Source organism: Suillus clintonianus (genome assembly GCF_016758775.1).
Source record: "Suillus clintonianus strain FC179 chromosome Unknown DEU56scaffold_51, whole genome shotgun sequence".
Classification (NCBI taxonomy): domain Eukaryota; kingdom Fungi; phylum Basidiomycota; class Agaricomycetes; order Boletales; family Suillaceae; genus Suillus; species Suillus clintonianus.
The window spans coordinates 114133-138518 of record NW_024539275.1 but is presented as its reverse complement, the minus strand read 5'-3'; the positions used below and the strand labels follow the sequence as shown (position 1 = coordinate 138518).

Genomic DNA, 24386 nt, shown 5'->3' with positions numbered 1-24386 from the left:
GTTGCCTTGGGACAACCTTGTACTATGTACTATGTCTGTCAGTTATACAAGCCTGAATGAGATACAATCAAGGCTAGCTAACCGCCAGCTTTCCTTTGCCTCCCAATCCAGGCTGTCACAGCGCTCCTTTCTATCCGCAGATGTGCAATATACAAAGGCTCCAGAACAACTAGACGCAGCATGAAATGCATGCTCCTTCAGTTTTATTTCCGACCCATTTCTTTGAACGCCGCAGGGCGTCATCATGCACCGTCTACGCCCACAAATTCGTTTGTCCAACCCGTCTGCTTTGTTCCAAAGGAGCATTACACTGACATGTTCTGACGTATCTGCTTGATACACTCGTGTCACGTACCCGGGATATCTAGGTGCTGTCTAAAGGTCAGGACATCTGGTTCGTGACATCATACACCGTCACAATGCCACCCACCCCGCGGTAGGTGCGTGGTGATTGCTTGAAAATGACCCTGCCCTGCCGTGTCTCACTTGTATCACACTTTAGACCCGCACGTCGCCCCGACAAAGTTCACAGTCACAATCCGGACGTACTTTTGATCGACTTCCTTGTAACCAATGTCAATCGTTGAAATGAACGAAGGGGACGCAAGGCTTGATTTGCCTTGTCAGTTGCAACTATCATGAACTTTGGTTCACCCACAAACAATACTCTGAATCTACGGACTATCAATACATGATCTACGTTCCATAAAGCATGCATGCCTGCCCTTGAGCCAAAACCTAGTCCCCTACCTATCTAGTGGTATTAGGTGCCTGGTGTTGCGCTCGCAGTTCATTCATATCATTCGATGTCACCCTATCAGACATGAGGACCCTGTAGCTCCACTATCATACCCTTACTGTGACTATTTTCAGTCACTGCATGCCAGTCACCTGAAGTTCCATCTCAACGTTGCGCCTGTATGAGTCCACATACGATAGCACGTACACAGTACTAAGTATGCAATGAATCTAAATTCGGACAGTCACAGGAATGTTCATCTTACATAAATTAAAATTTCGGCACTTGAGCACTCCGCAGCGAGTCAAAGCAACATTTGCTTCAAAAACTAGTGAAGATATTCAGTCAAGAGCACCGCGCCATGGTAGAACAGTATTACATGGAAGGGGAATACGGAGGTAACATGAAATAGGTTGCAAAAGATGAACAAGAGAAACTCGGATTATACTAGCGTCCAACATAGGTGCTTATGAACAGCAACCGATCGACGCTGAAGTCGCAGGTTGGTTGACTTTCACTGATCCATCTGCGTTGGATGCACCTCCCGGTGAGGCAGCTGAATCTGCTTGCGAGTCGATGAGCCGAGTCTTGCAGGCCCTGTACAGTTGGTAGTTGAGAGTGAAGTCTGCAAATATAGCACGATGCGACAAACCTTGCAAGATTGAAGAAGGCCAATTCCACACCTTCATTCGCCTTGGCAGATGTCTCCATAAAATCCATGCCAAGTTCTGTGGCAAGTTCAATTCCCTTCTCTTCTGATACAGCTCGCTTGTCTGTCCAATCTGACTTATTACCGATGAGAATCTTGTTGACACCCTCCGAGGCATGTTGTTCAATGTTAGCATGCCAAGTGCGGATACCTGGAGATGATATGTATCAGGCTGGGTCAATAGTGGGAGAGATGCTAGTGGCGCGTACTATGGTATGATCGTTCATCTGTGACGTCGTACACAAGGAGAATGCCCATGGCTCCACGGTAGTACGCAGTCGTTATAGTTCTAAACCGCTCTTGGCCAGCAGTGTCCCACTGTACAATACGAGTCAGGCTTGTGAAACGAACAGTTTATGACTGTGTTGAGATGACAGCACGCACAATTTGAAGCTTAATGCGTTTTCCGTCTAGCTCGATTGTACGGATCTTGAAGTCAATGCCGATTGTGGTGATGAACGATGGCGTCCATGCATCGTCGCAGAAGCGGAGCAAAAGACACGACTTCCCAACACCTAAGCAACAACTTAAAATTGGAACACGCTAGAACCATGTAACAAACACACCTGAGTCGCCAATCAAGAGCAGCTGCGAAGCAAGTCATGTGTGAAATGTCAGAAATGTGCATGCAGCATGCTCACCTTGATGAGGAAATCATAGTGTGGGGGAGGCATTCTAGAATATCTTTGCTAACTAATGAGATGCACTTCTACGTCTTCAAGGTGAAGAAACAAACTAGATGGAGTCTTGAGTAGATGGCCAGCGAGCAGGAATTCTTGACCACGATATTTGCTAGTGCGTCACTGCAAACCCGCCTGTTGCTGTTCAGTGCATTCAGTGCCACAGCACTGCGGGAGTAGCCGCATAAATTACGTAATCGAAGCAACTTGGTTCCCCAGGCTCGTTTGAACGCCTGTGCGAACTTCTCGGACTACTAACTTGAATTTCTATGCTTCGGGAGTCGCAATCCACGGTCCATGAATGTGTCTTTGTTACCCTTCAAATTTCTTAATCCTACCCTCACAATCTCATAATTCTATACTAGTTCCTCTTCCACACGTACGTAAGGGTCAAGTTCTTGTCACAATCTGGATTCATTTGAGGGTCCAAGTTTATCGCTCACACACAGCTCACAAGTGTCAATTTTAGGTGCACTAGTTGCGCCTCAACCTGTTTGGAAACTCAGTCAGAGCGCTCGCTCGACAATATAAGAACCGTTTTCTTGCGGCCCAGCTTGCTTTGCGAGGCACTCCTTTGTACCTTTGTACCTCTCAAGTCTTTGTCTGACCTTTCGTATAAGTACTTCATTATCACAAGCTCCTCTCGTTCAACAAACCATGTTGGACTTACTTTCCAAAGAACGATTAGTCAACGAGGCAGGCCTCAAAGCCGCCTTATATCATCTGGACGCAATCTCAACTTCAGGAGCAACTGCATTACGAACCACAGTCGAACATTTGCTGTCATCACCCCATGCTTTTGCGTATATCATTTCTGGTATCTTACAGACTTTCTTTGAGCGCCACTAGCTCTGACTTTGCAACAGTTTGGGACCGCTCCAGGACAATGATCTCACAGATCATGACAGATTTTCCAACAGAATCTCAAGAATACCCAGCATCCATTGCGAGCAAGATGCTAGACAATCTGTCTATGTACTTTTTAGCCCTGCCAGCTGGGTCTCTGGCGGCCGAAGTCTCAAGGGACATCAGCCGCCACAGAGGCTTCATCGAGGGTGCTTTACCCGTACTTTGTGCCTTGAGCACTATGAATTTTGCCAGCGCAAAGTCATATGAAAATGAGATGGATCTTTTCGACGTCGAATCTGATGATGGATTCGTCAAGAAAAAAGTACCTCAGAAATTGCGCAAGCGTAATCGCCAGAAAGCTCAACCGGCTATCGACATATCGCTCTTCGTCAGGCTTGGTGTAGTTGTGCCTCCTACGAGCGAGGCCGCCACATCACTGTCCATTCACATTCTTGCGGAGCTGAAAAACATTCTCTCAGTGTGTATATTCTCTGCTCTTTGACGCTTCCCCTGACAGCTCCCCGTAAGTTTTACTTCTCACTTCTACGGAGGACGGAACTGTCAGGCGACATCAAAGCCTCACTCCTCCCCAATGTAGGAGAGTCTGCCAAAGATGCGTCGCCTGAAGTTTCGTCAATCGAAGATGTCGAGAGCTCAACAAACCAACCCAACGCGTACCCAATGGTACAACCCATGAAGGCTGCGCTTTACTTCGAAAACGCGGATGGGTTCGGGGAGTGGCGGATCCTCATATCTACCGAGGCCTACAAAAATTTGCGTGAATTCCGTAGAGCAGATGAGAAGATATTCAGGATCATCGTCAAGAAGATCAAGTCTGTTGTCTTCTTGTGAATTTGGCTGCAATGATCTCATCTTTGCCATAGACAACTATCGAATGGTCATTTCTCAGATGATAACCACAAACGGCTCAATGGGCCGGATGCAGGCATACCTATCCACGAAGCCAAGATGACAAGGGACCTACGATTGGTAGTAGGTGTAATTTTGCATACGTCACTTTGAGCAGGAGACGACCGACTTCTTCTCACAGTACCAAATTGATTGTGTCCCTGACCAGGACGGAGAGGTACGTCGTTCTTCCATTAAGGACGAGTATGTTACTGAAACTGGAGTTTCGGCAGTCTGAGAGACAAGGTGAGCTATCAAGGGCAATCATTTGTGTCCGCCCTTAGCGCTCACATGAACACTAGTAATCAAGGTATACGGCATCTATACGCACGCTCAGCTTGGCAGAATATGGGATGCCTTGGGAAGCCATCTCGCACGCAAGGGCAAAGAGTATCGTAGAAGGTGAGATCGGTTTGACTTCTTAGTGCAATCCAGTGAACCGTTACTTTCGCAGGTGCATATTTCGGAATAGACCAGCCCTTTCTAACGACAGCGTGATTTTGCCGGCGTCATTCCCGCCGGCGGAACCTGAGTCAGAATGCTCAGGGAGCCCACTTAATCTTAGTGATAAGGACATGGACCGCGTTGAGTATTTTTCAATTGTCATCTGCGCAATGACTGATTGATGACATAGCTCCACTCTTTGCTTGTGTAAGAATTTACGCCATCCTTGTACAATTTGATTTCCATCTAACGATTTTCTAGTTTGGAGAAATACGTCACATTCTCGCAAGTAAGCTTATATATGCTGTTCTTGGACAGGCGAATATTGACTTGATACTTCGTTTTAGGCGTTCCTGCATAGTGAGTGATCATGCAGTTGGCTCGCCACCTCTTCTCATCTCTTGCAAAGGTCTTATCGCAAACCAAGACGTACAGCACGTCTTCATACTCACGTAAGTTCTGCCCCAATGCGATGAATTCACTGATCAATGTTGGTTCAGGCCTCAAGAACAAAAGATTGTCGAGTGTACCACGTCGTGTTATGTTTTGGGTCGCAGCGGCACGGGGTAAGTGTCCTGCCCTTGAGATCAGTGGCCTATTTATCACACCCAACTAGAAAAACCACGACGATGTTGTTCAAGATTCTTGGCATTCAGCGAGCTTGGGAGATGAGTGCCGTCGACATGCCAAAGCCACGCCAAATCTTTGTCACCAAATCCAGAGTGCTCGCCACGAAAGTGGAAGAGTATTTCACGAAGCTTCTCGAATCTCTGGCGCTAGCAGGCTATACCCTGCAGGAACTTGCGAAAATGAAGGCACAAACACAAAGTGTTCAGGAGGGCCTTGTTGACCTCGACGACCTGCCCGAATCACAGATGAATATACCCATGAAATATAGTGAACTTGAGGACAAGCACTTTCCTTTGTTTGTGACTTTCGATCGAGTACGTCCCAATCCATTGTCCGGATAGTGCCTACGCTCATCGCTTCTGTAGCTGGCGAAGATGATCGCGGGAGATATCCTGAGCAAGGATGACCCCGAAACGAGAATTAGCGCAGGAATTTTCTTCAATGTTGACGATGCAGAGGCGCATGACTGTTTCGTCACCTATGAAGTATTCGTAAATCAATATTGGCCTCATTTCCCGCAGAATCTCACTAAGAATCTTAGTGCTGTCCTTTTCTTTTGTGATAACAATTAAGTACTGACACTTCCCCACCAGACCCGTGGTTGGTTTTCAGCGAATTCATGGGCGAGTACCAAATCGTATATCTTAACACCAACAATTCCTAAATATACCTACAGGGATCGTCAAAGGGTCCGAACATGCGCTGACTTGTCCTGACGGAATTCTCGATCGCCCAAACTACCTTCGTCTTCCTCATCGTTCCAACCCGAATTTTGCGAATCAGAGGGGAATTCTGTATGACATCTTCGAGACTTACACAAAAATCAAGAGGCAGCGACGTCATCATGATGTTGCAGACCGGTACGACCTTTTCCTCCTCATCCATGTAATTTCACGACATATGCCCAAACAGCACACATGCGATACTCAAGGTCTTGCGGAGCCAAAAGTTCCCCGGCAAACAGATCGATTATCTGTATGTGTCGTTCCCACCAGTGTATCCTGCTCCTGACCGCCTGTACTAGATATGTCGACGAAGCGCAAGACAATCTTCTGATCGACGCACTCTGTAAGTAGTTGCTCCATCCTTCAGATATCCCTATAGAACTTTCTGTTTCAGTTTTAAGGCAACTGTGCAGGAATCCAGACGGTTTGTTCTGGGCTGGAGACACCGCACAGACGATCTCTGCAGGGAGTTCCTTCAGGTTCGATGATCTCAAAGCGTTTCTATACCGTGTGGAGGTCAGCAAACCGTAATGTAGCTTGGACCCGAATTGACATCTTACAGCAGCAGCAAAATTTCTCGGTCAATTCCGCTGGACCATATCTTCATCAGCCCACTATGTTTCAATTAGCGATCAACTACAGATCGCATGGTGGCATCGTCAACTGTGCCCATTCTGTGATCGAACTCATCACAAAGTTTTGGCCCAACACAATCGATAACCTTCAGCCAGAAAAAGGGGTGGTTGACGGGCTGAAACCTGTATTTTTTACTGGTTGGGATAAAGACACCGTTCGTTATGAACAGTTCTTGTTCGGGGCGAGGTGAGTAGGCCCTGGACGATATACTTCCTTTCCTTACTGAGGATTCTTGCAGTGGTAGTCACATTGAGTTTGGGGCCCAGCAGTGTAAAGTAATTGGCTCGAGGTTCTATTCATATACTAACAAGGTATCTTAGGCATACTTGTGCGTGACGATGCAGCACGTCAGAAGTTGCGGGAACAAGTAGGCGATATTGGACTGATTATGTGAGTCGTATTACCACTACCTTTGCTTCGTGATTTTCATGTTCACATTTAAACGCAGGACGCTTTACGAGAGCAAGGGCTTGGAGTTCAATGACGTGAGAAACTTACCTTGGCTTTTGATGTATATCTGACTTCGACCAGGTGCTATTGTACAACTTTTTTGAGGATTCCGCTGTAGATCTGTCGCGATGGCGCATAGTTCTTAACGGAGTAGAGAGTGAAGGGCATGCACCGAACTTCGATCGTGACGAAGCGCGATACGCTGGGGTTTGTAGCGAGGTAGGCACATCGCTCCTCGACAAAGGAATGAACTCCGACTTACTTTCATCAGCTCAAACTTCTTTATGTGGGAATCACTCGAGCGAGGAAGAACATGTGGATCGTTGACAAGTCTGATAAATCAGACCCAATGCGTGTACGTTTAGAGCAACGTATTGGCGTCACTCGATCTGATCATTCTCTCTGTCAGATATTCTGGACCTCTCGCAATCAGGTCCATAATTGTACCCCCCTCACCGATGTTCCTCATCTAGCCGTCTCCTCAACTCCAGAAGAATGGGCAACCTTCGGGCGCTCACTGTTCTCGCACAAACGCTACTCGCAGGCTATCCACTGCTTCGAACGTGCTAACCTTCCTCGTGAGGTGAAGGTCTGTGAAGCATATCAACTGCGAGAAGTTGCACGTTCTAGTGTCGGGGTGGCCTTACTCAGCGACCAAAAAAGAGCTTTTAACGTGGCAGCTGATGCCTTTACCGCTTGTGGTGCGGCCGCGTCAGTGAACCAGAAGCTCCAGTATTATCGTAACTCGGCGGATTGCTACGTCCGAGGGGGCGAGGATCTCAAGGCTGCTGATGCCTATCTCAATGCTCAAGAATTCGAGCAAGCAGCGAAGAGATATCGCAAGGTTGGACGTTTTGACAAGACCCTCCATGTCCTCGATGACCATGGCGTGAATATACCTAACGAGACCGCGGAGGAGTTACGAACTGTGTGCAGACTCTTTTACTGCAGCAGGAACAACACTCAGTAAGTCTCAGACCCTCCACAATTTGAGTATGTTTTTGTTCAATAGCAATTGTGTAGGGCTCCCTTGCCTCTCTTCTCGACATTTGAGGAGGAACTCGAGTTTCTGGAGGACTATGATCTCGATTACGCCCGTGCCTCACTACTTGAATCTCACTCGAGGTACTATGAGGCCGCAGAGCTCCACTTGTCAGAGAACAGGCCCCTGGAAGCTGTCCAAGCATTCATCAAGGACGACGACAATGTCGATTCTACTGTCCGTGCGGCCGACACTATATTGGAATACCTCTGGCGCAAATGTTCTTTTAGAATCACTGCCAAAACTGCCTTTGTTGATGAGCCAATGCGGCATTTCATCGCTCTCGCTAATCAGCTAGAGATGAGCAAACTCAAGCCGGCGACGCGTGATTTAGTACGTACAAGTAGTCTTCAAGTGACCAAGTAGACTGATCAGCATCCAGATATCGATGTTTCAGAACATCTTGCGCGAAAACCATGGGATGTTGGAAAATCTCGCGCTTGCCTTCGATGAACATAAAAACAACCCAGCGGCTCTCCTTTGCTTGGACCACGTCTTCTCTCGAAGCACAGACATTCGATCTTTCGCGGTCGATGAAATGCAACGGTTCCTCCAACAGTTTCATTCTTATGCACGACTGCTTTATCAAATTTCGACCTTTCCTGACCCCGTGGAGCATCGCGGTATTCAGAGACTGTTCTCCATCGTGCGGTTGTCCGGTGACGAGTTTGTCATACCAGATGGAACGTTCCTCCACCGCTGTGTGACGGAAATCCGCCAAGGCATCACTTTAGTTTCGGAACATCCATCCGGGTACACAGCCTCTCGCAGAAATGTTACGCAGCTGCTACAACTATCCATTCGAACTGTTTTGAAAGAAAAAGTGTCGGAGATCGATGCTATGTGTTGCACATCCCCCGTTTTCTCGCAATGCCTACCATTCTTGGTTTCTGGAGTATGTCGAAGAGATAACTGTCCCCAAGAGCATGTCGCGATATCGAAATTGGATCGCTTGTATTACAACAACCGTGTTGCCATCCACATCTGGCAGATTCTCATCTTGCAATTCATGTATTCCGCTCATCCATACATGGAACGACGCGATAGGTGCGCCTGCAGGTAGCTTCTGATCGAGTATTTATACTGACCACTTGATTAGCATGAGGGACTGGCTCACTCATCTTTACGAGGCTCTTAATCCACCCTTCTTCATTCAAGGTTCTCCCGCGGACCTTGATATGAGCCTAATGCCTTTTCGTCTAGATGGTATGAAAGTGGTGAAACTCTGGATCCGCGAATCCTTCTATTCGCTTGACCCGTTCTGGACTAACTCTCAGTTTTTGACGGCTGTGATGAGGATCACTAGTTTGAGTTTTGCGTTTGACAGAAACGACGCATCTAGCTACATCTCTCGGGCAAAATGTATGGTCTCCAGGCCGGCGGAGCTCATTCGCAGAGGAGACAATCGCTATATGCTCAAGGACCTGCTCAATTCTTACCAAGGAGCTATCTGCAGCAGCGTCTCGTCGGGAATTCTGTTTCTTCTGTAAGTTTCCTCCTTGTCTCTATGTGTGATATACTCAGCGTCATTTAGCCATGTCCTCGACAACCGTTTGTACACCAACCTCTCTGTGCTGTGCGATTGCATCGAGGACGTCTGCAGTGCTTTTATAATTAAGTATCGAATGGACCCAGGATTTAATGACTTCCCCCTCCACGGCGTCGTCCTTCCATGCAACTGGCTGCTGTCTCCCCACAAATTTACGGCAGAGAAAGAGACTAGGATGGTTTTGATGGACTACCTCCTGAATGAGATAGCGAGGCTGGTCGAAGCATTGCGTGTGGAGGCCGGCATGGGTGAGTTTCTCCACTTTTCAGAGATCTTCCGAGACTACGATTGAGCAGAATTCCTCTGGATGAACCATACAAAACTTACGCCCATTCTCCGTAATATCTTCATTTCCCGGATGTAGGTCCAACTTGGTATCTGCTCATCGATGATGCACAAACTAACCACATGTAATGCAGCTGCAGAGTTCTCTGCCTTCGTACGTTTTTTGTTGCGTTCAGAATCAATTGGCTGCTGAATTTAATTCGTTAGTTGCTCATAATACCAGGAATCGCTTCTTGAAAGACAAAGTAGACAAGATCATGCTTTCCCTGCACAAGAACAGCCCTCCTTCGAATTGGCGTACAGCCAACTATCGAAAAATCGTGGATGACGTGGTCAAGTACATGACACCCTTGCCAGGACGGCCGCCTACCTTAGACGGTTACGTGCGAGCTCTCCTAGCTTTCGACAACAACATAGGAGTGAACAATTTGGTGCACCTTGTCCACAAAACGATGGACCAGCGTACCCGAGGCTATACAGTTCGTCGGCTCGTATTCGAGAAGGTCACCGAGATTCCCCATCTCCTTTCATCATATGCAGTAATCGCACAGTCTACTCTGAGAGTGGAGGCCCCGACCTTTGTGCCTCGCTTAGAGCATTCCAAGGACCAACCAGAGGTTACGCAGCACGATGAGAAAGAGATGACGGAACCGCAACCTCAAGAGTTCGACGGAGAAGACGAAAAGGAGGAGGATGTCGTGGCGAATGTTGATGCCGAGACCCGTGATGCGTCGGAGAGGTTGGATGAGGCGGTGACGTCGCTTGCGCCTGATCTCGATGAGTCGCTGCGCTCTAACGGACCATCAGTGGCGGAAGAAAAGGCAGCTTGCGATATTCAGAACACATACCGCCGTTACGTTCGACGTCGCTCGAGTCGTGCAGTGAATGCCGAAATCGATGCGATATTCATGACATGCCTGAAGGAGACGCAGTCCTCTGAATGGCGTCCGGGTCATTACAGCTTCCTTTTCCTTGGACCATTGCCTCACCTTCTGCTGTGCCTGGAACGAGGCATTGCATTGACTCGCGCTGCCAAAGCGAAGACGAAAGGCCTTCTCAACAAAGAGTCTCATGAAAAGCTTGAGCAGTTGGGCCGGCAGAGAAGCGAGATCGCGTTCGTCTTTACTTACCTAGCATCATACAATAACTAACACCGTCCTGTTTACAGAAAGCTCCTCAAGGAGGGATCGAAATTGCGCAAGCAGCTAGAACCTTCCTCGCCGGCCCATCGTTCCCGTGACATTGATGCTCTCAAACGTGCAGTTCTAGAGGTCAAGGAATTCATGCAGAGGGTTCCCAGCAATATGCAGGATATGCAATCCGAGTTTCAAGTGGCCTATAAGGGAATTGTCGCAGAGAAGAAGGTTCCGGTGCGCAAGGAGAAAGAGAGACCCGTTCTCAATGTCGAGGATATCGACGACTATTAAGATATTGCTTAGGTTGTGAAGAGGCGAGACCGCTATCTCATCGTGTAACAAAACATTGTACAGTACGTATTCCCGTAATAAATGACTGTGGGCGAGGGCAAACGAAGGCGGCGCGCGCCCCACTATGGTTAATCATTAATCGTTGTATACAGGATCTTCACAGCAGAGACCGTTTTGCAGTGGATCTCATTGCTAACCTTCTTCATCTTCTTTTATCGCAGGTGCGATATCCTGGGCCCGGGATCAGCTCACCGCGTCACGCTGGCACTCGACGTTTCTGCTTTCCAGATGGATGTCAATGGCCAACTTCGACTAGCGCCTATTGCCACAGTCGTAGGCAACTGGCACCTCTCCTTTGCATTCTTCCCCATTGGCACCCACTGATCCGATGCTGGGGTACAAGTTGAAGCCAGTTCCGCTTTATCTGCAAGGTTACGCTAACATGGGGATATCAGGTGGAGGAAGCACCATATCACAAAATTCTGCCTGTTGAAACCATCAATATTGACAGGGTATTGATTGACATAGTAGTGGGAGGAGGATCATGTAAAGAAAAATTCCCTATCGCGTTTGCCTTGCAACGTGCAAATCTCAAGGCAAAACGGCAAGTACTAGTAGAAAGTCCGCGGCAGTTATATTCAAAGTCCGCAGCTTTCATGCCGAACTTTGTATCATCGCCGCTTGTTCTATGTAAATATCACTGTACTAAGTTACACTTCGATTTGACTTCGATCGGGAGTTGCGCATCCAAGTACTTCGCATCCATGAAGGTCGGACACGTCCATATAGGTTCAGTACCCTTTCTTTTGAACATCTTCTCGAAATCCAGATCTCAATGTTGGTCCAAGTTTGTTTCGCCAAGCCAGTCTGGGCCTGGCCCGACTGGGCATGTTGTCAACGCCTTGAAGCTTTAAGTTCAGAGCCTTCGAGCACGTTTGAGAGCTTGTCTTTGCACCGTGACCTTTGCCTTTGGTGTACCAACCATTCAAGTGCTCTAGTCCTTGTCAAGTTCTTTGCGTTTCTCTATGACAAACTCTTCTAGTTCCACCCACATGTTGGAACTGTTTTCAACCAATCGATTGGCCGACGAAACAGGCCTCAGAGCTGCCTTGCGTCACTTAGACGCTCTAGGAGGTCACAGTGAATTACAACATGCGGTCGAGCATCTGCTTTCTCTCCCTCATGTTTTCGCATACATTGTCTCTGGTATCTCGCAGACTTTATTTCTATGCCATCATCTGACCCCCTGAATAGTTTGGGATCGCTCTGTTGAAATGATCTCACAAATAATGGTCGACTTTCCTACAGACGCCCAAGAGTACCGCTCATCCCTTGCGCACAAGATGCTGGACAATCTGTCCGTTCACGTTCTAGCCCTACCAGTTGAGTCTTTGGCGAGGGATGTCGCGATGGACCTTGGCCGTTACAGGTCCTTCATTCAGGGCGCATCGCCCGTGCTTTGTGCGTTGAGCACTATGAAATTTGCCGACGTAAAGTCGCTTGAGAACGATTTCGATCTCTTCGGAGTCGAACCTGATGACAGATTTGTCAACATGCAAGCGTCCCGGGCCATGCGCAAGCGTGATTGCCAGAATGCTCGTGTAACCATCGATGCGTCACTCTTCGCCACAATTGGCATGGATGTACCTTCCACAAGTGAGGCAGCCACATCGCTGTCCACTTACATTTTCGCAGAGCTGAAAAAAATCCTCTCGGTGTGTATTTTCACGATGTACTCTTTGACGTTTCCTGACAGCTCCCCTAAGTTCTACCTCTCGCTTCTGCGGAGGACGGAATTAGCGGGCGACATCAAAGCCTTGCTCTTCCCAAATGTAGAAGAGTCTGCCAAAGATGTTGCGCCTGACGTTTCGTTCCCCGAAGACGCCGAGAGCTCAACAGAACCAAGTGCATACCCAATGGTACAACCCATGAAGGCTGCTCTTTACTTCGACGACGCGGATGGGTTCGGAGAGTGGCGAATCCTGATATCAACCGAGGCATATAAACATTTGCGTGAACACCGTCGAGCGGACAAGAAAATATTCAAGATCATCTACAAGAAGATCAAGTACGTCTTTCGATGCTATTTGTATCACTGATCTTATATTTGCTACAGAGATCTCTCGCAGGGCCACTTCTCGACCGACAATTACAAGAGACTCAATGGACCGGATGCAGGCATTCCCATCTTCGAAGCCAAGATGACCAGGGACCTACGGCTGGTGGTAGACGCATTTTCCTAGACACTCTGGGCGGGGGATAACCTACTTTCTTTTGCAGTACCAGATCGATTGCGTCCCTGACCCGCATGGCCAGGTATGTAATTCTCCACAAAGACCAACACGTGATGCTGAAGCCGATTCTTGACAGTCCGAGAGACAAGGTGCGCCATCATGCAACCAAGAGTGAACATTAGGCTTTGACCTCATGCGAATCCCAGCCATCAAGGTATACGGGATCTATAAACACTCTGAGCTTGGCAGAATATGGAATGCCTTGGGCAATCATCTAGCACGCAGGGGTGCGGAATATCGTAGACGGTTGAGAACACCTCATCTATCGATGCGACATACTGAGTCATCGCTCTTATAGATGCATATTTCGGACCAAACTTGCTGACAACGTTATTCTGCCGGCCTCATTCCCGCCAGCGGAACCCGAGCCAGAAATTGCGGCAAGCCCACTGGATCTCAGTGCCCAGGACATGGAGCATGTTGAGTGCTTTCACCTTTCGGCCGCACAGTGATTGATCTGTGGTGCAGCTTCACTCTTTGCTTGTGTATGAATGAACGTTTTGCAATTTACACATGGTGATTGACAATTTTCTAGCCTAGAAAAATATGTTACATTCTCGCAAGTACGTTTATCTGCATATAGCTATTCGATAAGCAATAACTTGATCATGTCTCCTCAGGCATTTTTGCACAGTGAGTAGCCGAATATCAAGTCATTCACATCTTCTCATTCCTACAAAAGGTCTCATCGCAAATCAAGATGTACATCATGTCTTCATGCTCTCGTATGTTTTACTGCTTTGAAATGAGTTAGTGATTGACATTGCTTAAGTCCACAAGAACAAAAAGTAGTCGATTGCGCTACGTCGTGCTATGTCTTGGGTCGCAGCGGCACAGGGTAAGTACCTCGTGCTCAAGATTGCTCATGTATTTATCTTGGGGGTCACCAGAAAAACAACGACGATGCTGTTCAAGATCCTTGGCATTCAGCGAGCCTGGCAATCAAGTGCCATTGACATGCCTAAGCCACGTCAAATTTTTGTTACTAAATCTATAATGTTGGCGACAGAAGTGGAAGAATACTTCACGAGGCTTCTCGAGTCCCTTGCAATGGGAGGCTATACGCTGCACGAAATTGCGAAACTCAGGGCACAACGCATCGAAGCCGATCTTATTGATCTTGATGATGCTCCTGAGTCGCAGGTGAATGTACCGACGAGATACAGCCAACTCGAGGACAAGCATTTCCCCTTATTCGTGACTTTTGATCGAGTACGTCACCATGTGTTTCACAGATCGTCTTAAAGCTCATTTTGTTTAGCTAGCAAAGATGATCGCAGCCGACATCTTCAACATGGATGATCCTGAGACGAAGCATATCGCCGAGCTTTTCTTCGACACTGACGATGCAGAGGCGCGCGACTCATTTGTCACCTATGATGTATTCGCAAAGCAATATTGGCCACATTTTCCGCAGGGTCTCACCAAGAACTTTAGTAGTGCTGATTCTCTTTCTGTCAGATGATGAACTCACACGTTTTACCCAGGTTCATGGCTGGTTTTCAGCGAGTTTATGGGCAAGTACAAGTCCGCATCCAATCAAGCAGTTACTGAACCGCCTTACAGGTATCATCAAAGGCTCCGAACAGACGTTGGGCTTTCCGGATGGATTCCTGGACCGCCCAAGCTACCTTGGTCTTCCCTTTCGCTCCAATCCGACCTTTGCAAACCAGAGAGACACTCTCTATGACATGTTCGAGATCTACAGAAAGTTCAAGAAACAGAAACGCCACTTCGATGTAGCGGATCGGTATGGGCCGTTATTCTCAGACTCGTTGGACCTCATAATTAATCCCAAACAGTACGCACGCAATACTCAAGGTCTTGCGAAACCAAAAATTTCCTGGTCAGCAGGTTGATTGTCTGTATGTATATCTCTCGTCTGGCTAGTTATAGATTTTGATCGGTTAAACCAGGTATGTCGATGAGGCGCAAGATAATCTTTTGATCGATGCGCTGGGTAAGTCATCGTTCCCTTCTTCAATATGAGAGCGTGAAGGAACTTTCCGTACTAGTTTTGAGGCGACTGTGTAGGAATCCAGATGGTCTTTTCTGGGCTGGGGATACTGCGCAGACGATCTCTGCCGGAAGTTCCTTCAGGTTCAACGATCTGAAAGCGTTTGTCTATCGCATGGAGGTCAGCAACCTACTTTTGTGTCCCGGGATGCGAATTGATGTCTTCCGACAGCAGCAACGTAACTCGGTAACACCCATTAGAGTCCCTGTGCATCAACCAACAATGTTCCAATTGGCAACCAACTACAGATCACACAATGGCATCGTGAACTGCGCTCATTCTGTCATCGAGCTCATCACGAAGTTCTGGCCAAACGCAATTGATCACCTCCAAGCTGAAAAGGGGGTGGTTGATGGAGTGAAGCCAATATTTTTCACAGACTTGGATGATGACACTCGCTGCAAACGGTTTTTGGTCGGGGAGAGGTAAGTAGATCATCTTAATCTTCATTACTCCCCTTCTGAGATTCTCGTAGTGCGAGTAACTCAGGGCTTGGACACCGCCAGTGTAAAAGTTACTGCCAAAGATTCTATTCATGTTCTGAAAAGTCATTCTATAGGCATACTTGTGCGTAACGAAGCAGCGGTCAACAAGTTGCGAGAACAACTAGGCAATATTGGAATGATATTGTGAGTCGTCTCACAATTATGTATGCTCCATGATTTTTATGTTTACGCGTCTGCTTAGAACGCTCCATGAGAGTAAAGGCCTTGAGTTCGAAGATGTGAGAACACTGACCTTGACTATCTGACGGGTGACTGACTCCGGTCAGGTTTTCTTGTACAACTTTTTCAGAGATTCCGCCGTAGATGCATTGTGCTGGCGGGTAGTTCTCAACGGGGTGCAGGGTCAAGGATATGCACCTGATTTTTATCGTGACGAGACTCGATACGCTGGAATATGCAGTGAAGTGAGGACATCGTTCGTCATTCAAGGAATAGACGTTACTCATTTTTATTAGTTGAAACATCTCTACGTGGGGATTACCCGAGCAAGGAGGAATGTATGGATCTTTGATACATCTGACAAGTCTGATGCTATGCGTGTACGTCTAGACTGGCTGCATCCTGGGCGCTACTTGATTCAAAAATCCTCTATCCTCAGATTTTCTGGGAGTCTCAAAAACTAATCCATACCTGTTCTCGCGGCACCGATGTTCCTCCTCTAGCTGTCACCTCTACTCCGGAAGAATGGGCATCCTCCGGGCGCTCAATGTTTTTTCATAAACACTACTCGCAGGCTATTCATTGCTTTCAGCGTGCTGGCCTTCGCCGCGAAGTGGAGGTTTGCGAAGCTTATCTACTACGGGAAGCAGCGCGTTCCAGTGCCGGAGTGGACTCGCTAAATGTTCAACGAAGAGCTTTTACCACGGCAGCAGATGCCTTTGCTGACTGTGGCGCAGCTGCGACGGGCCGTGAGAGTCGTCAATATTACCGCACCTCGGCGGCTTGCTACGTCCGAGGTAGACAGGACCTCAATGCCGCTGACACCTATCTCAAGGCTGAAGAGTTTGAGCTAGCTGCAAAGACATATCGCAAGACTGGATCTTTTGACAAGACACTCCATGTCCTTACCAATCACCGCACCATGATACCTGAAACGACCGCGAAAGATTTGTGGACTGTATGCCGATTTCATTACTGCAGCAGAAGCATCAATCAGTAAGCAACCGCAGCTTTGCTATTATTTTGTCTAATAGCTATCGCACAGAGCTCCCGTGCCTCTATTCTCTTCGGTTGACGAGAAACTCGAGTTTTTGGAGGAATATGACTTGGATAATGCTCGTGTTTCTTTACTCGAGTCTCACTCGAGATACTACGAGGTCGCAGATATCCACTTATCAGAGAACCGCCCCATAGAAGCAGTTCAAGCATTCCTCAAGGACAACGGAAACACTGATTCAGCTGCTCGTGCGGCTGACACTCTTCTGGAATTCATGTGGCACAAATGCTCATTTAGGATCACCCGCAAAGCCGCCATTGCTGACGACTCAGTGCGACACTCTATTCCCCTCGCTGATCGGCTGCTACTGAAGAAACTGGAGCCCGCGACTCGTGATTTGGTAGGTATCACACATTACGGAGATGTATTAATTGACCTGTTCCGTATGTAGGTCTTGATGTTTCTGAGCATCTTGCGAGAAGATCGTGGGTCGTTGAAGAAACTCGCTCTTGCCTTCCAGAAACGCGATCATCAAACTGCCGCTCTCCTTTGCCTGGATCACTTTTTCGCTCGGGTGACAGACATTCGTCCTTTCCAACTCCACGAAATGGCAAGCTTCCTTGAAACGTTTCACACCTATGCGCAAATCCTCTATCAAATTTCGACTTTGCCTGACCCCCTAGGGCGCCGCGAATGCGATGTACAAAGACTGTTTTCGATTGTGCCACTTTCGGGAGACAAGTTTCTCATTCCGAGTGGGACATTCCTCTACGATAGCGCGACAGGAACTCCTGAGAACAGGCGTCTGGTCTCGGTGCATCAGCTCGGATATACGGCCTCTCGTAAAAACGCGACGGAATTGATCCATCTGTCCATTCGAACTGTCTTGAAGGACAAGGTTTTGGCAGTCGATGAAATGTGTTGCGGTGCTCCGGTCTTTTTGCAGTGCTTGCCGTTCGTTATCTCTGGGACCTGTCAAAGAGAGCGATGCCCCCAGGAACATGTCGCGATATCGAACTTGAACCGCATGCAATACAACGCCCACATCGCAATCTATATGCAGATTATTCTCATCTTACAACTCTTGTATTCTGCACATCCTAGTACGAAACAATGGGAAAGGTGCGCCCAGTGAATGGTCTATGAACGGAGCACACTAATACTGTTGTTAGTATGAGGGACTGGCTCGAACACCTGTACGAGGCGCTGACTCCGCCCTTGTTCATTCAAGGTTCCTTTGCGGACCTTGATTTGACACTCATTCCGCATGGCTTAGCTGGCTTGGGGGTGGTGAAGAACTGGATTCGCGAATCCTTTTATAGATTGAACCCGTCCCAGAGCCAGTTTCTAACGACTTTGATGAGAATCACCAGTTTGAGTTTCGTTTTCGACCGGGATGATGCTCCTGCCTACATTTCTCAGACAGTGTTTCTCGCCCCAAATATTTCCACCAAGCTCCTCCGCAAACCAGATAATCACTACCTGGTGAACGACATGCTCAATTCTTACCGAGGAGCTACGCAAAGCAGTATATCGTCGGGAATTATGTATCTACGGTGAGTTCGCGCCTTGTGTTCACATTCACGTGCTAATACTCTCCAGGCATGTCCTCGACAACCGTTTACACGTCAATTTGTCTGTTCTATGCGACTGCATTGAGGGTATCCTTTCCTCTTTCGTAATCAATCACCGAATGAAACCCACCCCCAACGTCCCTCCACTTCATGGTGTTGTTCTCCCGTCCAACTGGTTGATCTCCCCCTACAATTTTTCTGTGGAAAAATACGTCGAACCAGCGTCAGTGGGCTCACTCTTGGATGCGATAGGGAATCTCATAGAGATGTTGCGTGTGAATGGCGGCATGGGTAGAACCTTTGTACACTCCGCAGACCGTCCTTGATGCTCACGATTCAGTAGATTTTCTGTGGCTTGCACATAGCACAATTATCACGCCGTTACTTCGCAATGTTTTCATCTTCCGGCTGTAGGTCCAGTTTACTACCTATATGCACAATGAGCCACTCATCCCTACACATTCGCAGTTGCAGGACTCTTTGCCTTGGTGCGTCTGCTCCAGCCTGTCCGAATTCAACAATTTTTAATTAACCATAACAGTTGCTCACAACACATGGTACCCCATGGTCAAGCGCAAAGTAAATTCAATCGTGCTTCATCTGCGCAAAAATACTAGACATTGGCGCCCTGCATACTATCAAAAACTCGTGGACGACATAATTGAGCATATTGCGCTCTTGCCCGGCAGAGGAATGCCTCGCGTGGATGGCTATCTCCGAGCTGTTCTCGATTTCGACAACAACAATGCTGCGAGCGATCTTGTCGAACTTGTTCACAAGACGAAGCGGTCTACTCAAATCTCGTCGGTACGACAACTGTTTTACGAGAAGGCTAGTGAAATTCCCTATCTTCTTTCTTCGCACGTGGTCGCTGCACAGTCTATGCTGAGGGCGGAGGCAGCCACCTTTGTGCCTCGTCCCAAAGATGATGTAGAAATTCACCAGGACGAGAAGGAGAACTTGGAGCCGACACCCCAAGAATCCGATGGAGGGAAAGTGGAGGAGGAAGAAGTCCCAGTGGTCATTGATTCTGAGGCCGATGATGGCATGGAAAACATGGATGAAGCAATCGCATCCCTTGACCCTGTGCCAGACACGTCTCTTCGCTCCAATGAACCATCAGAAGAGCAACACAGTGCAGCTCGCAAGATTCAGAATGCATACTGGCGTTACGTTCAACATCGCTCGGGCCCTGCAGTAGATGCGGAAATAGATGCGATATTCACAACATGCTTCAAGGAAACGCAGTCCCCTGAATGGCACCCGCGTTATTACCGCCTTCTTTTCCTTGGACCATTGCCCCACCTTTTAGCGTGCCTGAGAAAAGGCGTTACTCTAGCTGATGCTGCCAAAGCGAAGGCGAAATCCCGTCTCAACGAGGAGTCCCATGAAAAGCTCGAGGAATTGGTCAAGCAGATAAGCGAGATCACGTCAGTCATGACTTACCCAACATCATACAATGATTAACGTGTAGTCTGAATCTTGTTTACCAGATTGCTCCTCAAGAAGGGTTTGCAATTGTGCAAGCAGCTAGAGCCTTCCTCACCAGATCATCGTACCTGCGACATCGACGCCCTCAAACGCGCGGTTTTGGAGGTCGAGGAATTCATTCAGAGGGTCCCCGGCAGCACGAAGGATATGCGAATCAATCTTCAAGTGGCGTATAAGGGAATTGTTGCAGAGAAGAAGCTGTTTCGCGTGCGAAAGGAGAAACCTGCGCTTAACGTCGAGGAGGACCTATAGATCCAGTTGTTTGAGACCGTGATCCGATAGTGTTGTGTAAGATTGTGTACCAATACGTACTTAGTACTTAGTCTTCTATCTTTTTTAATCTCAGTCGTTCCTCCATTATCCAACATCAAAAATGGGAGCATGGGCGACACAACTACTGGAACTAATTTACGCCCGCCATGTTCTCGACGAGCGAGTGGGGTTAGTTCACTCATGATAATCGATACGGAACGAAAGTATATCCAAGCAAGTGGCTCATCAAAGCGGTACAAGGGGAATTCCATCGTCAGCGGAGTGCCACCCCTTTCAAGTTACATTGATGATCGGCCGATTTAAGCCTGCGATGAAAATGCAAACTTGCGGTAACTTGAACTGTCATGAGGTGTTATATATTTATACCCCCAATCCCATGTTTACATACTAGAACAGTCGTTGAATATATGTTACTGCCCTTACCAGTCATGAGCGTAGTTTGTGATGGAATACCAGGGTACACTACCCGCGAAACATTATTTTCCTGCTCTAGGTTTTCATCTTCTTAATCATTGTCCGTCGGAGTCACTCTCGGCGAGTCAGCAACCAGCGGCACCCACGCCAGGTCAGCACCCGGTCTCGTCCACGCAGAGCGCTTCGTGTACGCAGCACTGACAGCCTGACACTGTAAAGCGGACACAGGATGTCACGTGTAATTAAGAAAAAAAGACCAGTTGAACGACTCATGGGCGCCCAACCATCTTGACAAACACCCACCATCTTACAGCCCGTGCCTCCGATCGCTAGTGACTGAATTGGTCTGAACGGATCTCCTTGTGAGTGATGCTCTAGCTCTTGGGCAGGACAAAGTTTGACCAGTCACTTCGCAGCGACTTTGGACTCCTGCAAAGATATCTTGCATATTCTTGAATAACGGCCCAGCAATTCCTGTGCACGATCCTGAAGCCGTCCTGGTGGGCTAGGATTGAATCTAGATTGTCTCGTGAGCAACGTATTGTGATAAAATATAAGCCCGTGGACTCACCAGAGATCTTTACCCTTACCAGATAACTCGTTCTACCCCGGCGGGCTCTTCGCATAAGAAATCCACAATCGGCTGTGAGACACTAAGCGCTAACCATGTCTTCCCCTGCCAGTATAAAGCAACAGATTCCAGCAGTCAAGCCCCGTCAGACAATGAGAGGTCACACCCGCCAGATAGAAGGCGTTGTGCACCTACCCGACGGACAACGCATCATCACAAGTTCGTGGGACGGCTCACTCAGACTATGGAGCCTGGAGAGCGGTACACAAATAGGTGATGACTGGCGAGATGAGGGGACTTTGGGATTAGTGTTCAGCATGGCATTGTCTCCAAATGGTAAAACCGTTGCGAGTGGAAACGATGATGGGACAGTAAGGTTATGGGATGTGGAGACGGGAAAGGTCATCGCCAAATGGACAGGGCACACTGAGTATGTGCGGGCAGTGTGCTGGAGTGCAGATGGTGAACGCGTAGTGAGTGGATCAGAGGATGGGACGGCAAGAGAGTGGGATGTCGAGAGCGGGAAAACAATACTCGGTCCAATCAAGACAGGGCACAAGAGGGTGTATGGGGTGAGCTACTCCCCCGACGGATCAAAAATTGCGACAGGTGGATTTGATGAGAGCGCAGTAAAAATCTGGGATGGGAAGAAGGGCAAACTGCTGAATACAATCAAACATGATTGGGGTGCTTGTTTGGCGTGGACATCGGATGGAAAGAAACTTATCTCTGGTTCTTATCGCTCGATTAGGATATTCGACACTGCCACTTGGAAGCAGGTTGGCACTCTCGAGGGTCACACATGGTGGGTCAACCTCGCCTTGTTCCAGAATGACCGCCTTCTTGCAAGCGTATCATGGGATAAGACAGTCCGTCTGTGGAATCTCGACACAAACCTCCAAATAGGACAACCCATCCAACACGAAGATTCCGTGTACTGCGCAGCCTTTTCCGTTGATGGAAAGGCTCTGGTGACGGGTTGTCGTGACACAAACGCGTATGTGTGGGATGTCTGTGCCATTCTCAAAGAAGCTGGCCTTGAAGACCTACTATCCATTTCTCATGTGAGTATAAATATCATGTCTATTAAACATCACACTAATCACACTTTTATAGGCCACACCTCGGAAGTCGTTAATGGAAGTACGTGTCGTGTTTCTTGACCTTGTCACTTGATTGAATATCAATATGGTAGACTACTGCGACGCGACGTCCAGCACAGAAAGATACCCATCGAATACCGCCAGGCTTTTTTGATGGCGCGCGAGACGGTCAGTCCACTACACACCGCCACCATGGTGCTCTCGCACCCTCTCCAACCGTGCTCTTTGGTCGCCTTTCTTCACTCTTCCGCAACTCTCAAACCACCACCAGCGAACCAACCGAACTCCAGCAACGCCCAACGCGAACTACACGTTCTCGTCGCGGTCCTCATACCGCTGAAGTTGCCGCAGTACGAGACAAACAGGTATAACTTCTTCAGGTACTTTACAATTTCTGTGGTTCGATGATTTCTCTGCAGGCATTGTTTGTTGCTCGACAAGACCGTGACAAGGCGAAACAAACACCGCGGCAGCAGCAGCAAAACCAAGCCCAGCCATCAACATCGCAAACCCAGCCTGTCACTGCCGCGTCGACTTCTACGACACCTCTGGCTCCTAATACTAATACACCAAGTGGAACAACCGCGCAACCACGCCCTATCCCCTTGTGGGCTCGTTTGGTGCTTTTTCTCTGCTGTGCATCTCCTCCACACAGCAATGGTCATTAATACAGACGCAGCACATAGGTACCTACATGTTTCATCATTGTTTTATTATCTGTCACCTGTGTATTTAGCTTATAGTTCATCATCAATGACGTCCATCTAGTATTTCCACAACTTCCTCACACTCGGGTTGGTTTCAAAGCGGTGTGTGAAGCAGCCTTGATGGTACTCCGCAATCCTCTGTCTATGGTGATTAATTGGTCACTTCTATGCTACACGAATATCAAATCCCCATGGTGCATCTTTCGCCGTCCAGCCCGTAAGTATACACTTAATTAGTGCAATTTCAGCGGTATTGATGGCATGATTGAGCAGCCTCGCCCATTGTACAGGAATTCGGTCCTGACTGATGTGCACCGTGAAATTGCCGTGCAAGCTTGGTGTACATGCGATAGGTGTGATTGCTTGTACAACGCTGGCGCGCCAATATCCATCTGATTTAGCAACCACCCAAAATTCATGTGCTCGATACGAATCATTACTTTCAAATTCAGTTCTTTGGCAGAGTCCCTCGAGCCCAAACGTATTAAAATTCTCATCCGACAGAACCCTAGCTAGGGCGATGGAACAAGGCTGGCTTCAACTTCGAAGTGAGAATTCACATCGGTACGTGTACATTGTCGTCCGATGGTATTGAGCGATTGGAACCAATGCTACTACTTTTCACGATGTCCCGATCGAGAAACACGCCGAATTATGCTCTTATGACAGCCGATCACTGTGTTGCTCGACATACAGATATCATAGATGAATGGACAATGAGCTAGCTTGTGAGCCTTACAAGCACCTAGTAGTACAATCCCGGCGTGGTTACATCTCAAATCCTGTACACACACGAGCAACGTGAAAGAAAAATATCAATGCGCGATAACAAGATAGCATGACATCCGATAAAATCGACAGTTTCAGACCCGGGACTGAGATGACTCTGCAGCTTCAATGAGATGTTCCTATGCACGCATGTCAGGTGGTTAATCACAAAAATAATTGGAAATCAGCACACCTTTGCAATTGTCTGCCCTTCGGATAAAATGGCGAGGCAAGACTGTAGACCCTTCAAACACCACTGCCGTTCAAGCCAAGCGAGGAGATACTGATTCCAGAAAGAGTTGAATGTATGATAAAGCGCGCCGTTCCTTGGTTCCAGCTGAGCTCGCGAGAGATGGACGGCCCAATTTTGGCATGCATACTTTAGAGAATCGGAAGTTGATCCACTTCGCTCCCGTGCTTCAGTTGCGAAAATTGTGA

General features: G+C 48.0%; 3 protein-coding genes across 3 annotated transcripts; 2 read left to right on the top strand and 1 right to left on the bottom strand.

Moving 5' to 3' along the window:
* Window positions 1-950: 950 nt before the first annotated feature.
* On the bottom strand, window positions 951-2277 carry DEU56DRAFT_812382 (rab-type small GTP-binding protein). Its single transcript, XM_041353604.1, has 6 exons — window positions 2090-2277; window positions 2015-2036; window positions 1833-1963; window positions 1658-1766; window positions 1392-1599; window positions 951-1336 (listed from the first exon to the last, which is right to left on the bottom strand). The coding sequence occupies exons 1-6, from the start codon at window positions 2120-2122 to the stop codon at window positions 1207-1209; spliced, it is 633 nt and encodes a 210-aa protein (XP_041206922.1). The 5' UTR covers window positions 2123-2277; the 3' UTR covers window positions 951-1206.
* Window positions 2278-3336: 1059 nt separating this feature from the next.
* On the top strand, window positions 3337-11211 carry DEU56DRAFT_859536 (uncharacterized protein). Its single transcript, XM_041355309.1, has 33 exons — window positions 3337-3455; window positions 3506-3810; window positions 3862-3970; window positions 4029-4071; window positions 4189-4288; window positions 4341-4470; window positions 4521-4537; window positions 4592-4619; window positions 4678-4690; window positions 4740-4782; window positions 4831-4896; window positions 4947-5274; window positions 5326-5500; window positions 5554-5583; window positions 5637-5820; window positions 5873-5935; window positions 5985-6028; window positions 6080-6201; window positions 6248-6507; window positions 6560-6591; window positions 6642-6711; window positions 6770-6806; window positions 6853-6990; window positions 7043-7126; window positions 7181-7737; window positions 7795-8146; window positions 8196-8860; window positions 8913-9299; window positions 9348-9610; window positions 9659-9722; window positions 9782-9801; window positions 9855-10761; window positions 10816-11211. The coding sequence occupies exons 2-33, from the start codon at window positions 3659-3661 to the stop codon at window positions 11072-11074; spliced, it is 5742 nt and encodes a 1913-aa protein (XP_041206921.1). The 5' UTR covers window positions 3337-3455; window positions 3506-3658; the 3' UTR covers window positions 11075-11211.
* A 563-nt stretch (window positions 11212-11774) lies between these two features.
* On the top strand, window positions 11775-20474 carry DEU56DRAFT_981701 (uncharacterized protein). The gene is made up of 36 exons (XM_041359856.1): window positions 11775-11863; window positions 11923-12280; window positions 12329-12789; window positions 12841-13142; window positions 13191-13299; window positions 13355-13390; window positions 13445-13457; window positions 13515-13614; window positions 13667-13787; window positions 13837-13853; window positions 13904-13931; window positions 13989-14001; window positions 14051-14093; window positions 14141-14206; window positions 14259-14580; window positions 14630-14804; window positions 14856-14885; window positions 14935-15118; window positions 15171-15233; window positions 15285-15328; window positions 15384-15505; window positions 15557-15810; window positions 15861-15892; window positions 15945-16014; window positions 16073-16109; window positions 16158-16295; window positions 16347-16430; window positions 16490-17046; window positions 17096-17447; window positions 17499-18169; window positions 18220-18603; window positions 18650-18912; window positions 18965-19031; window positions 19090-19109; window positions 19163-20051; window positions 20115-20474. Exons 2-36 carry the CDS (start codon window positions 12100-12102, stop codon window positions 20362-20364), a joined length of 6498 nt encoding a protein of 2165 aa, XP_041206920.1. The 5' UTR covers window positions 11775-11863; window positions 11923-12099; the 3' UTR covers window positions 20365-20474.
* The last annotated feature ends 3912 nt before the right edge of the window (window positions 20475-24386 follow it).